The 15,936-nt window shown below is 31.7% G+C and overlaps 1 protein-coding gene across 1 annotated transcript; it reads right to left on the bottom strand.

Moving 5' to 3' along the window:
- Positions 1-352: 352 nt before the first annotated feature.
- On the bottom strand, positions 353-1,320 carry LOC114314737 (heavy metal-associated isoprenylated plant protein 16). The gene is made up of 3 exons (XM_028261189.2): positions 1,181-1,320; positions 980-1,058; positions 353-826 (listed from the first exon to the last, which is right to left on the bottom strand). The coding sequence occupies exons 1-3, from the start codon at positions 1,187-1,189 to the stop codon at positions 558-560; spliced, it is 357 nt and encodes a 118-aa protein (XP_028116990.1). The 5' UTR covers positions 1,190-1,320; the 3' UTR covers positions 353-557.
- Positions 1,321-15,936: the final 14,616 nt, after the last annotated feature.

Here is a 15,936-nt window from a genome sequence, read left to right as displayed (position 1 = left end):
AAATAAAAAACTCAATTTATAAAAAACTAAATTCAGAAAACTGAAACTAAACACATTAATTAATTTTATAATTTAATTAGTTACTCCAAACATCTTCTTAATCTTATTTTATATCCCACCTTCCCTCTTGATATTCAATAATAGTCTCAAAAAATATCCTTCCTCCTGTTATTAATTTTAAATGGCATTCACTTCATAAATTAAAGCGTAACAAATCGCACATTTTAAAAACCAAATCAGAACATATAAAAAGGTTGAGGGTAATTAACTCAAAAGTCAAAAATTTAAGAAGTTAAAAAAGACATTTGAAATAACTTGTGAATGAGAATAGCCATGGAGTTGTCAATAAATATAGATAAAATTCGAAACTCGTATTTCATTTCATCATGGTAAATAGAGACAAAAACTTGTTTGCAGCTATAATTTACCTAAAAAATCCAACTAACAATACAATCATCGCGCGCAAGACACACATTACAAAAGACATGAATATCCCAGAAACGGGGGATGATATTGTAACTGATGATGAATTGATTTGTATCTCACAAACAATCACATCACAAGATGGAACAACCTCGTGGGTCTGAATCATATACCGGTTGACAGTAATAAGGGGTTGGAATAACTGGTGGAGCCATTGCCCACTGGAGTGGTTTCTCTGCTTTCTTTTCCTCCTCTTTGGGCTTCACTTCTTCCACACTTTGTATGCTGGCATATTTGCTCACCCTCCTCCTTATTGACTTGGTCAACTCAACTGAATCAATCTCTTCTCCTATTACCTCTACTTGATCTTTTCCATCTCCTTTTATTGCCACTGAGATCACACCTATGTAAAACAATTAATCAGTACCAATATTCATGAATTGAGAAAGCTATAAAATGTCACAACGCACTTGTCTTGATCATTGAATTATATCTCGAGATTTTTATTTCTCGAGATTAAAGTGTACTTATGATACACACACATATATATACACACCTTTTGTGCAAGAAGCAATCTGCATGGCTTTTGATCTGTCTTTATCGCGGCTCAATTGCATCTGAATAACAATCTTTTGCTGCAAAAGATATTAAATCACAAACATGCATGTCATGTCAGTACTCAAGCTATCATAAAAAAAAAAAAAAAAAAACGTGATCAGTAATGGTAATGTTGTATATAGCAGAAAAGCCAGCCTACCTTCTTCATGATGATCGATTTAGAATTTCTCTTGTAATTTCTTTTGTAGGATTGTTTCTTTTCTTTTATTTGAAGCTCTGATGGGTTTTAAGAAAGGAAGTTAATTGATTTGTTTATATAGGAGAGTTTGGGTCATGAAACATTCAATGTTAGTGGTTAAGGTTTCCGATAACAGTCGTGGGTACGCGGAAAAGTACTGACTAATAACAAAAAGGCAGACATTCCACCTGACTTGTCAACTCCGAACCCAGCCCAAAGACCACGTCAGTGTCAACTCCACATTCTTCCATACATGAGGTGGTAGAACGGAGGAATAAGTATTTTATGTAACAGAGTATTTGATATGGTTGAACTGATTTTATGTGTATACAGTGGATTGAGTTGAGTTGAATGATACTTTATCTGTCATCTGTTTAAAATTACGGTAGATTGTCAAAAATTAATTCACATCCGTCTATCGGTGTGACAGATGTAAATTGAGCGAGCAGTGCGGGTTGGTGGATGGATGTGATCGGTTTGATAGTTTGGACTTTATAAATTTTGAATATTTTTTTGAATTTTAATTCACGACTTTTACAATATCTAATAACTAGTAATATGAAAAAATATGTATTATTTATTTATAATAGCCTATGACACTACAAATGCATATTTTTGAGATATTATTTTTATTTTTACAAAATATATATTTTATTATTTCTACTCTATATTGTAACTTGTTAGTAGTTTTTTTTTTTTTCTTTTCGAACTTCATCTACGGGTGGATTGAGTTCATGCAGGTCCGGAATGATTAATCCGCTATCCGAATCGTATCTGTGAATTTTGAAATATTTCATCTCTATCCATCTGCCAAAAAATGAGCATCCGCCTAAAATCCATCGGGTTGAATCGGTTCAGTCTGATTAGACGGATCCATGATCACCCCTAGTGCATAGTCAAATATTTAGCATTTCGTGTTGTGTATAAAGTGATTTTATGTTGCCTTACATATTTTTTAATAAATTGTCACATTATTAAATTTAAAAAGTAGATATAACTTTTAAACTAAAGAATAATGACTTGGACCTCCTTTTTTCCCCACCCCCTTGACCCCCTCTTCACTTGATTGGCTACTTTTTCTTTCTTTTCTTTTTTTTATTCCTTCTCCTCCAATCACCACCCGCCACGTGTCTGTGAGGGGGGGGGGATAGGGGAGTGGTGATTAGAGGGGGTCTAAACTAAAATAGCATTGTCCTTTGACAAATAATGTGACAAAATCCTCAATATTTTCTAAACCCACTAACCAACCGCAGTTTAGAAGGGAAGAGATGTCTTTCGGTGTTGTCTTTGTGTGATGGGCTTTACTTGGAGTTTATTTCGGTTATTTATATCGTTAAATATGTAAGGTTCATCAAATATATCGGTTATATTTGATATGTTTCTCAGAAACAATTTTTTAATTTTTTATTTAAAAAAAGAGAAACTAATTTAATAAAAATAAACACGAAAAAATTATTTTAAAATTATTTATGCATCCTAAAAAGATAAAATTGTATGAAAATGGTTAATATTTTTTATTTTTCTACCAAACTATGTTTGAGATTTTTAGAATTTTTTTTTTTAAAACCAAATCAAATAGAACCATCATTTTTACAAAAAAAAAAAAGAAGCTAATTCAATATCAGTAATTACTTAATTAAATTATATTTGTGCTAACGCCAAATATAATTCTAGTGCCAAATGGGTTATCCTAAAATCATATATTGGAGTGGCCACAAATCCTTTACTAGTTGGTTTCACAAATGCTTTAGAGATTACTTTTGCAATTTTTTTAGTACAATTCATAAATTAGGCGATATAATTTAAAAATCAACTAAAAATGATTGTCGCAATTCATTGCCTCCGTTTGGCAAGTTGGTTTTTAAGTTTTTTTTTTTTGACTATTTTAGTCACAAAAGATAAAATAGATTATTATAGTCATAAAAAATAAAATATCACATCTAATCCATAATCATTAAACTATTCTCTCACAAAAAAAGTCAAAAAAGTTAAAAAGTCAAAAAACCCTTCTCAAACCAAGCTTTTTAACCCAAATTAAAATAACCAAAAAAATCAAAAAGCTAAAAAACTAATCCTCTTCCCAAACGAAGCTAATAGCTATTCACACTACAAGAAAACCCATTTTTGGCGACCATTTTTGGCTACCAAAACAAATTTAGTCGCCAAAAGTGTGGGAATTGGCTACCAAAATTACTTTTAGTCGGCAAAAGTGAACTTTTTAGCTACTAATTTTTTTTAGTAGGGGAATGTTGATTATTGGCGACTAAAATAAATTTAGTAGCTAAAAATATTACAATTGGCCACTAAAAATTTTTTTAGTAGCTAAACATATCACAATTGGTGACTAAAATAAATTTTAGTAGCCGTAGAGGCACCTTTAGCTACTAAATTGTTTGGTAGCCGAATGAAAATAAAAAAAATTATTTTTGATCTTTTGGTCGCCAAAAATATATTTTCAGCGACAAAATAACTTTTAGTCGCTGTAGACCTACTTTTGGCTACTAAATTGTTTGGTAGCCGAATGAAAATAAAAAAATTTATTTTTGATCTTTGGCGGCCAAAATTTGGTCACCAAAAATATATTTTCAGCGACAAAATAAATTTTAGTCGCTGTAGACCTACTTTTGGCTACTAAATTGTTTGGTAGCCGAATGAAAATAAAAAAAATTATTTTTGATCTTTGGCGACCAAAATTTTGGTCGCCAAAAATGATTAAACAAAATACTTATTTTATTTTATTAACAACAATACCATTAGTCTCCACTTGAAAATTTGACTAAACAAAATAGTTATTTTATTTTTATTTTTATGAAAAGGTTGTCAAATCTTGAATTTTTCGTATAGAGATTGTCAAATCTTAAATTTGTTTTTGTTTTTCCAGTATGAATAGATTAACAACAATGACATTTTATGTCTCCACTTGAAATTTGACTTTCTTTTTTTTTTAAATGAGAAAAATAAAATTGAAAGAAGCTTATTTTTTAAAAATAAAAATAAAAATAAAATAAAAATGAAAATGAAACATGCTTATTAATTAAATAAGAATGAATTCCCATTAGTAGTAGGTATATGAATAAAACAATCAGATTTATTGAATTAAGTGGTAAAAGCCAGTTGGCTTTATTAGGCTATACTAGAATCCAAATGGTTTATCATCTTCTAAAATTAATTTAAGGTTTACTTTGTTACTAAGATAAAATCTTGGGTGTATTTTGTGATTAAAAATTTAATATAATAAATTAGTTACAATTGAATAATAATTTAATTAAATTCACTTGGCACGTGATTTCTTCATCTGCCTTTATCTATGACAAAATATACATATTGCATGTTCTAAAATTCTAAATCAAATTGATTAGTGCCTAGTTAGTCATGCAGGAGTCCCAAAAATAAATTAACTATATTTTACAATATAAGAATATAAGAAAATACAAGAAAATTTTTAAAATATAAGAATATAAGCAAATATAAGAATATAATATTTTAAAATATATTCTTATAAAATTTTAAAATATATAAGAATATATTATTATCTGTCATAAAATTTTAAAATATAAGAATATAAGAAAATATAAGAATATAATATTTTAAAATATATTATTATATTTTTCAGTAAAAAAACATATTAGGACAAATATTTAAGATAATTTAATATTTTTAATATTTTTAATTTATAATTTTATTACTTATATTTATATTTAAATATAATTTTAATATATCTGTTATGTCACGGTTTGATTCCGGTTCAACCTAACGGTGACTCGTCCACCCGATCCCTTTTCCGGTTCGCTCACCAGTCCGATTTTTAAAACATTGGTTTGAATCTGTATAGAAACTTTGTAACATTTACTTCTATTTTCTTTTAAGATAATAAATTAATATTTTAAATTTTATTTTTGTATCACATGAACCATTGGGCAACATCTAAAAAAACACCTATTTTAAGATAATTTATTTTTTCAATTCATTTTATCGAGCCAAATCTAAGAAATATATATGTTTTAAAATTTTTTAAAAATTCAAAATTCAAAATAAGCAACAAATATTTACTATTTTTTGTTAATTTTTATCTTTATTGAATTTTTTTTGAAATTTTAGAAAAAAATTATAATTTTTCAATTCGTTTTGTCGAATGAAAACGAAAAATAAAAAATTATTTTTTACCTTTGGCGACCAAAATTTTGGTAGCCAAAAGTTTGCTTTCAGCGACAAAATTGAATTTTAGTCGCCAAAGAAGTAAATGTTTTGGAGGGAGACATTTCAAATATTTAGAGGGAATTATAAAATACCTTTACCGACAAAAGTTTTAGTCGCCAATAACCATTTACATAAAATATCTCACGCTCTCACCAAACCAAACCCAACCCTAAACCATTAATAGCGCCTCTCTCTCTCTCTCTCTGTCTCTCTCTGTCTCTCTCTTCAACGTCCTTCTCCCTCTTCCTCTCCCTCACCGCCGCTCCTCTCCCCTCCACTCTCACCGCCGGTCCTCCTCGCGTTGGCCGGCAACCGGAGCACCGATTCACCTCCTTGTTGGTCACCGTCGCTTGAGATACTCTCTCTCCCTCTCGGCTCTGTTTTTCTGTCTCTCTTTCTTTCACCATTCACTCACAAAAACCCATACACCTTCACATATATCTGTGTGTATGCGTTTGAGTATGGCTATTTGATTGTTAATTGCTGAAAGGAACTTGCCCTAATTGCTCATTTTTATACAAATTTTTAGTGGAAAAAGAAGTGAAATAGAGAAATGAAGTTTTGGGATTGGTACCTGAAGGTAATGGTTTTGACTTGTCCTTTAGTAATTTTGGTTTTTAAAATCTGTAACTAATAACACAAAAACTATTATATGCATATATAGTTTCTTATATAATTTGTATAAGTTATAGGCATTTTCTAATGCAAAAATTGTGCCTCACATTTGAATAGAAATCAGAATTCTGTTTTATGGAAAATGGTTGCAATTGTATTGGTTGGGTTATTTTCATACATTTTTAAGGTTTTTAAAATTCTGAAAATGTGCCTGTAAAATTCTGTAAACATGTTTTTGGGGGAAATTAGTCTATTCATGAAATTGTATTAAGGGGAAAAAATTAAGTTCAAGTCTGAAAATTCCCTTATGGAAAAAAAAAAAGAACATGTAATGTGAGATTATTTCATTCTGTCAATTGTAGGCATTAAATTTTTTGATCTGTTTTGACTATAGAATAATTATCTAGTTTAATACTATATAAGTTAGATGAAAATGTATGTAAGCCCATTAATTTCACCTAATTAGAGCTACTGTGTTGGATGATTTATTAATAACAGAGGATAAAATGATTGATAACCATAGAGATGTGGACAACAAAGTAGGTTTATTTTCTGTAAGGTTGTCATAGGTTTTCTATTATTTAGATGGTCATATATATATTCTATCAACATAATTGTTGAATTAATCATTGAGAAATGAGTTATAATTGATAATGTAAATAGAGTCTTAATGTTGCATTAATCTTCTGGAAAAATTATGTTTAACAGTTATTTTGGTCACTTTTATTACAGTTAGTTAATTGAAATAGTTCATTTATGAAAAATCTAGAAATCCCCTAGATGTTGATTTGTGATTATGTATCAATTTTAAGTAGAATATAACAATCCCAATCAAACAATCAAGACAAAGAGGACGAAGAAAACACAACGATTTTACGTGGAAAAAACCACAATTGGACACCTCCAACTGTGATAAAAAAACCACGGGCAACAGCCACAAGACAATCCACTAAGAAGAATTAAAGGAATTACACAGGTATACTCTCAATTACCTAGCGAATCCACAACGCCTAATTGAACCAACCTCTATGTGCCTCTTCCAAACCCATCTTCACCTCGGAATTGTCTTTACGATGAGCCACCCCGGAATCCACCAAAGCTTCAGGCTCGAATTCTTCAGAATCCACCGAAGAACAACTCTCTCTTTTGTAGAACAAAACACAACCTTTGATGTACTCTCTTTAAACCATGAGTTTGAATACTCAATCAAACATCAAAGAAAACTAGCAAAATCTCTCCAGATATAAACCTTAAGATCCAAAAATAAGATCTGGAGAAGTCCCCCTAGTGTTGGGAGAAAACCAACTATTTATAGAAAACCAAAGCAATCCTAATTTCATAAGAAAACCAACTCTTTAATCAAATCTGGAAATCCTGGATCGCGCGGTCCGCTCGAGCGTGGGTCTTCCCGCTCGAGCGGAGACGTCAAATTTTGTGATTTCATACAGGCTCTGCGCTCGAGCGTCGGTTTTGCCGCTCGAGCGGCGAATCACACCATCCAGTACTTTTTCAGGCGACTGCAGAGATGCTGAGAGCTTCCAATCCCCGCTCGAGCGTCCCTTTCCCTGCTCGAGCGGGAAGGCCAAAATTGAAAAAACTGGAAAAATATAACATGATCGAACAGGCAACTTTGAATGCATTTTTGCATTTTGCTTCGGGGGCGCTGCCCCTCGACCCCGCTCGATCCCCGTTATAATCAGCGAAGTGGCAATCTTGAAAGCTTTATCATCACAAACTTCTCTGAAAGGCTTGATTCGGGTTGGATTCGCATCTAAACACTCAAAGACTCACTGAAATAAAAATGCGAATAAAATTACAACTCAAAGGAGTTTTGTCAAACGGGTTTGCCAAGAAATAAAACCTAACAATTTATTTGCTTGCTTGGTTGATTAGCCTCACATGTTTATTTCCTACACAAGTTTGTTATATTTCTTCATATTGAATAGAGCTTGCAGGCTCATGTGTTGAGGTCTTGCTAACATATTGAACTTTGAGCATTTACATTGGATTAAGAATTTTAAATTTATTTTTTGATGCATTTGACTGATAGTGTAATAGGTATTTTTTGATGGCACAGAACATTTTCATTAATTTCTCTCCCGAGCAAGCGGTGTAGTAGTAAGAATTTGATGCTCAGGTTTATTTTTCACAACATATACTTAACTGTTAGAGTGAGTGTTTTTGTTGTACTGTGCTATTTTAGCACTGCTAGAGCTTACACCAAAATACTTCATTACTGATGACGCTATGGTTTGTATGCAGAAACTTACTGATGCATAGTCTCCTCCTGACTATTAATGCTTACTGTTAATTTTCTAGTCAGATACATTATATGTTTGGTTTCAGTTGGCTTGCATTGCTTGATTGAATTTTGAATGTCATTAAATTTTGCAGCAATCCCTGACTTTGGTATTTGTGGAAACAAAGAAGGGAGCTGACGCATTGGAACATTGGTTGTATACTAGTGGGTTTCATGCCACTACTATTCATGGAGATAGGACACAGCAGGTGAGTTGGAAAGAATTTTGTGTATATTACTATCTTGTTTAATTTTTTAATTTTCAGCATGCTTGTTAACATAATCATCATGCTGCCTAAATATGCCATTGCAGCCGTGTGCTACTATGTGATAGTTTATCTTCTTGTCTTCCCTCAATTATGTTCATAGGAACTAATTTAGTGACAATTGGTTGGTTACAAGTTAAAACTGGAGATGTGAAAGGCAATGCATGTAATATGAGGATTTTAAGTTGTGATTGATTGTAGTCTATTTTCAAATTTCACGTAGGAAAAAGAGAACTCAGAAGGTAAACAAATAAATTTTCATTGCCGCTGTTCATTCCTTGAGGTTTGTGTGTGTTTATTTATTTATTTAAATATTTGGGCCTTTTGCTTTAAATGGTATAAGGTGTACTACTTCTTTATGCCTGTGACATGAATCGAACAGATTGAGAATTTATGTTGATTTTATTTATCTTTTGCTGTCTCAGATATACAATGAACAAATCGGAGAATTAATTGATCCAACCCAACGAAACTTAGAGGTGGGTATTACTCTATCTCTCTCTCTCTTCAATACCTTTTTGGATTACTTTTATGTGTGCTTAATGGTGGTTAAACTGCTGCAGATAAGGGATGATACCAAACATGGATTTATGTTGAGAATTTGACCGAGGAATATGTGACCAGTTATGAGGACATAACCCAAATATTAATTAAGGTAGCAAATAACAAGGCATTCAAGTTTTGTTCTTTTTTCCATGAGCATGTTTCTTGTTGTTTATTGAATTAGTGCTACAGATTGCAACTTGTTGATACTTCATGGATTTTCTTTTATGCTTGTTAACTTTTATTTCTGGCTCAGGGGCTTTCAAGTAGGAAGGTCGGAGCAACAAGCATACATTCAGAAAGTTCACAATCCCATATTGTGTTTACATGCGTCATCGAGTCCCGGTGCAAGGTATAATTGAAAATTGGAGTTTGCAATTGCTATCAATTATTATTTGAAATTATCTAACATTTAATATTTTTAGGTTGTGTTTGACTCTATGTATAATAATATATACTGCTAGGATATGTAACCTTCAATTTTTTTGTTAAACAAAATCTTCTTAGTTGCATCATTTTACCCATCATCCATATGCATTTGCAAGAAGCTGATTGTGTTTTTCTTTCTCTTCTTCTTCTTCTTCTTCTTCTTCTTCTTCTTCTTTGAATTAAGCCTAATTTATGTATCACTATGGGTTATAAGTTCATATTTTTATTCACCCAAAAAAAATTTAATATTTAGTTGGTTCTGAACATGTGTATTTGTTTTCAGTTAACTATGCCAGGAAATTGAAACTAATTTTATCAGCAGGGAGATTTGTTATCATCAATTTAATTATCTTTCTATTTAAGTTGTTTAATTATCTATACTTATTTGCTAAATGCTTCCGCTGATTGGGAGGTTGATTATTATTTTGCAGTTGGTGTCTTCAGAAAGAAAGGTACCAAACTATATGAAGCAAGCTTGAAGGATGAGAAGCCTTTAGATCAATGGCATCATTGTTAAATTAAGCAAGTGTTTTAGTAAATAAATTTAATTTTCCCATCATGTTTACACCTTCAAAATATTCTGTAAATGACATTTGATGTAGAATTTTGTGTACAAAGGATATCTGTTTGTATGGAATTATTATTTTGGGTTGGATTATATTTGATTTGTATAGAATTTGATGTTAAAACACCAAATTTTTGTATGGTTGAAACGAAATAGAAATATGTATTATTTTGTTTATATACAGGGTGCAGGTTACACGAAATAAATACAGGTTGTGGATAAATAAATTATAATAAAAAAAAACACTAAATAAAGTTTTTGGCAAGTAAATGTTTAGTAGCCAAAAAAGAAAAAGTGAATTTGTTAGTGACTAACCAATTGGTAGTCAAAAAGGAAATCAATGTTTTTAGCCACTAAATATTTGGTAGCCAGAAAGAACCCAAAGATTTTTGGTGACTAAAAATTTAGTAGCCAAAACTATATAAGACTTTAGGCGACTAAATAGTTTAGTAGCAAAAAATAAATGAAGACTTTCGACGACCAAATGGTTAGTAGCAAAAAATAAAATTTAATGAAAAATAATTTTTTGGCTACTAAATTCTTTAGTCCCTAAATGTAGTAATGTTGTGACTAAAACTTATCTACGACTAAAATTTTTAGTCGCTAAAAATGAAATTAATTTTATTTGACCACTTTTGGCGACTAAATATTTAGTCGCCAAATATCCCATTTCCCGACTACTCAGAGTTTCGTTGCCAAATGTTCACTTTTGGCGACTAATATTCTAGTTGCCAAAAGATAACCTTTGCCGACTAACCAGACTTTAGTAGCCAAAACGTTCACTTTCAGCGACCAAAAATAGTTTAGTCGCCAATACTTTCGCCAACAGAGCATAGGCGATGACTTTGGCGACAAAAAAAATTAGTCGCTAATTTGTTTTGGCGACCAAAAATGGGGCTTTTGGCGACCAATATTTTGGTCGCCAAAAGTGTCATTTCCTGTAGTGTCAAGTTTTAAGACTATTAGTAAAAGTGAACTCAAGTATCAGCAATGTTAGGTATCATGAAAAACCTTTCATGAAAATAATCATGAAAATTTTGTGACTCTTAAATTACACTTAGAATAAAGCACCACACACTAATCAAGATAATTTAAGAATCATAAATCTTTCATGATCATTTCATAAAAAAAATTTCATGATCCCTAACTTTTCTCCTCAAGTGCTATTAATCAAACTACTGTTCAAAACTACTATTTAACCAAAAAACTACTGTTTGAAAAAAGAAAAGAAAAAGTATTAATCACACTACCTTGGCGGCTTGGCCTCACAAAGAAAAGTCATAGTGATAGGTACTGGATTTGAAAGCCATTTTTATAGACAATTCTTAAACGACCTTTTGGTATTTAGGTCAAATTTGGAGAGATTAAGGCCAAGTTTGAGAAGACTAAATAAGTGTATTTTTTGACTTTTTATGAAATATGGATTGGATTTGGGTTGGGTTTAAAGTGATGTGTTAGAGAGGTGATGTGACTTAAATAAGATGATATGACTTAAATAGGATAGTGACTTTTTGACTTTTTGAATTTTTTTGAGAATGCCAAACTTGGCCTAAATAAGTGTATTTTTTGATTTTTTTTGTATTATGTGTAGAAAAAATGGAGAGGAGATGTTGATTGATGTGACCCAAAAAAAAATAAAAAGATGAAATAAGTGCACTTTTTTAAGTTAGCCAAACTTAACCTTATTTATAATTTTTTAGACTACAAAAATACAGTGGTTAAAAAGACTTTTCCTTAACAACCATAGGCTAAGTTATGTTTGTTAATGGATTTTTGGCTTAAAAAAAAAAAAAAAAAGAAGTATAAAAGATAAAATTAGTGATAAAATGATATATTTAAATCATAATTATTATATTTTTTCTCTTTAAAAAGTAAAAAAAGTCAAAAAAATAAAATAAAACGAGACTAAAAAAATAAAATTAAAATAGTCAAAATATCAAAAAGTCAAATTATTTTAATTCTTTCCAAGCGAGGACCTAGTCTTCTTATGTTCATACTAGGCAACTGCTGAGAAATTTCACTCTCGTTTGACGCTAATTAAAAAATCAGTTTATTAATTAAAAAAATTATTTTACTTAAAAGAACTTAATTCGTTTAGAAAAATTGTTTTCCATAAAAAAAAAATTTGTTTTTACTCCAAAAAGTTATTAAAAATAAAAAAATATCAAATAAATTATTATTTTTAGTTTTAACTTTTTATTTATTTATTTTTTTGGCTAGTATAATGACTTCTTAACTCACAAAGTAACTTAGAGTTCACATCCATTTCGTATTTGAATTTTCAATTTATAAAAAAAATAATAATAAAACAAATAAATAAATTAATTAAAAACTGAATAATTTTATCTTTTTGATTAAAAGTAGAAAATATATAAATCAATTTTTTATTTAGTTACCTTTAAAAAATAAATGTATTATTAGCTTCTTTTTCTTCTTTTCTTTCTTTTATTATTATTATTATTGTTATTTTTATTTTTAAACTTTTATCTTTGGCACCCTTGAAAACTTGCGACAACTAAACGTTGTTTTGCAAATATTTTTTAGTAATTTGAATTTTTTTCCCTAAAGTTTTTCATTTTTTAAAGTCTTACTGGATTAAAAGACACCAAATTTTTCTTAAAAAGATCTACTACTAAAGACTTTGTATTTTTTATGGATGAAAAATTAAATAGTGTGCTTGATTTTAGTTTTTTGAAAATTAATTTTTTTTGTTTTTCGTGTTTTTTTTTAGTAATTTTTTTTACTTTTTTTAGGGGTGAGCATGGTCTGGATTGGACCGGATTGAGATAAAATCAGGACCAATCTGTTATCTACGGTTCCTGAAAAATCGGAACCAATCCGATCCGTTTAAATCTTGGAACCAATCCGAACTAATCCATTTCAACACGGATTGGATCGGTTTAGGACCACGGATTCACAAAATTAAATAACAAATATATATATATATATATATATGTATAACACTTTAATTTTATAAAAATATAAACACAGCGTTATATTAGTTCTACAATAGTAACATGTTTTTCTATAATAGCGACATAATGTTCTAGAATTTAAACAATAATAAAAAAATTAATTTCACCATAAGTATTTAGACCATTACAAATTAAAACTAAAAACTAAAAAACAAAAGTAATAAAAGAAAATATTATACGAGGTTTAGGTTTGAGTTTAGATTTTATATAGAATAAGAGAAGATACTATGGGAGAGGATGTATAATAAAAATATAGACTATTTGTATACTGTAAATCAGCAGTATAACGCAGCGGAATAAAAATTATGGTCATACCTTTCCTGCAGAGTTTGAATAGAAAAGATCTCGTGGGTAAATCACGTGCTTCCTGAATCTGATCAGTCAACCCAGCAGTGGGGTGATATTACAACAGTGAATATCACCCACACAAATCACAGTGCAAACGGCTTTGATCGTTGTTTTTGGAAGAGAGTCAGAATAGGAGAAATTTCTGAGTCTTTAGACTTGACAGGAGGGTCTCAATTTATATATGTATAAGGGAGAGAGGAAAAGCCTCCAGCTTTTATGGTTGGTCATTAATGCACCATTAACCTCTGTAATAAAGGCAGGAGTTACAAACCCCATTAATGCAGGAGTTACAAACCCCATTAATGCAGGAGTTACAGTTATAAATTCAAAGCATTGAAATGGTCATGCCACATGGGTGCCCATTTCTAACATCTCCCACTCGCACATGAGTTGGCATGACACTGCCATATCTTTATCTCAATCTCCCCAAAAAATGAACAGTCTCATACTAGCCAATGCACCGTGCGACCGCTGAGAACACCTGCATGTGGGAGCTCTATACTAGAAACTCAAAATGAGCCAGCATAGAGACATCAACCCCAAAAGAACAGAAATAGTGTCTCATATACTCCAGACCCATCTAATTACACCGATCCAAAAAATATCTCTAATCCCTCAAAAAAGAGCATGTTTGACCCTCTCAATTCTTGCAATATATTCACACTCAATCCGCCTCTCATACAGAGCGATGTGAGTTGCCGGCAATGAATATACAACAGTGGTGTAATACTAGATGATCTTCCCTTTGCCCTCATGCCATTTAGTTTAGGATTGACCGCTTTCCCAGTGATGTCCCTTAAAGCTGAATCATACATGACCGCAGGCAACATACCAAAGTAGCAGAACATCAATCCTTTACTTTATGACATAGTCAAAAGTCACAAAAGGGTACATAAATGAAAGTCATATCAATAATGACATGTAAGACTCACATAGTGAGGAAGCAGGGATCCATTCTCTCACCTCATTACTCGGTCGGCAAGCACATATAGTATGAATACATGCTACGGTGGAGTAACTCTTCCATAAAGAGTGACGTCATACTCGATACACCGTACAGATATTAGTCTAGTCGCTTTTTAGCGCCTAACCCGAATTCTCTATTTGCTCGCCTTCTAGGCGCCAAATGAGATCTCGCATCTGACTAATCATAACAGGCACAACATGGAAAGTGGGTACTAACATCCATGTTTGGTCCTTAACTTGACCTCATCTTGGTTATAACCAAGGCGACATACATAGTGGATGATTTAAGCCTCTCTTGGCTCCAAATAAAAAAATCACTAGTCTCATCCCTGCTCGTTCCTAAGCGCCAAGGGTGATTGCTCGTGTGAGTGAGCCAATCTTGCCTGCTGACATCATAATCTGCTAATCATTATGACACAAACCATAATAGTGTCTACATCCCATCATCTCAAAATAAGTGATCGATTTAAAAAAATCACAGCTTGCGCAATTATAGATTCCAAACATAAGCCTTATTAGCACCTTTTGCGATAAGTATATACAATGGAATCCACCATGTGCGCCGCATATGAAGTAATTTAAGATCACTACCTCTTGCGCAATAACCTCTCTAAAGATATTTTGGTGACCAATTTGCGTTCATTCTTAATGCGCCCAACTAGCACAGATGCGCCTAACTAGCGCATTGAATCTTACACGGAGCAAATTAATATACTACTAGTAAAGAATTTTATCCACAGTCTAATGAGCAAGGTCAATGTCTAAACAACTCAGTTGACCATTTACCAAAGATAATACTTATCATGCCGAATACGCCCACATAGCGTACTTTAGGCTCTCACAACAAAGAAAAGATCAAGGAATATAGGTCATCTATTTCTCCCAAAGACAATCCGAGGATTCACTCAATAGCTAAGACTCTGGCTTTTACCAATAGGTAAGTCAATGGGTTTGCAATTTTGCATCTAGAATCGTTCTAGGATATTCCTTATGTAAGTCATCGAAGACAAACCGAGAATTTTCCTAAAACAATCCCTAAGGATCGTACATCCGAGTATATAAATTACATCACCCATGTCCATCATATCTAAAATAGAGGACTGCCCACCCTAGGTGGCGACAACCTTATAAATTCCTGGCTCATAATGACTAAGTAAGGAAAAAACTTCTTTTGGACCATTGATCATGCCTCAGTGGTCTTCATCGATCATCGTTGGCCTATCATGGCTTGACGAAATCTAAGAACCACTGTTTGGATAATTGCTTTAGGCTGTAAAAGATTTATTGGAACTAGCAACCTTTTTGCGCTCCTAACTTTTCACCATAAAAGCAGAAGGTAAATCCCTACGGATCTACTTATCCAATTCTCCAACGAGAAATCGGGTCACAATGTCCACAAATCAATGTTCCGAACTTATGTCAATCATAGCCTAAGTCGAAATAACCTCACTCTCCAGGAGGAAGTCTTCTCACGGTCTACACTTTGCTCAATGGTGTGACTTTTCGGTATCTAG

The sequence above is a fragment of the Camellia sinensis genome, chromosome 8, assembly GCF_055761805.1.
Source record: "Camellia sinensis isolate YWXY chromosome 8, ASM5576180v1, whole genome shotgun sequence".
NCBI lineage: Eukaryota > Viridiplantae > Streptophyta > Magnoliopsida > Ericales > Theaceae > Camellia > Camellia sinensis.
The sequence above is the reverse complement of the archived record's forward strand: the minus strand, read 5'-3'. Positions and strand labels throughout refer to the sequence as shown.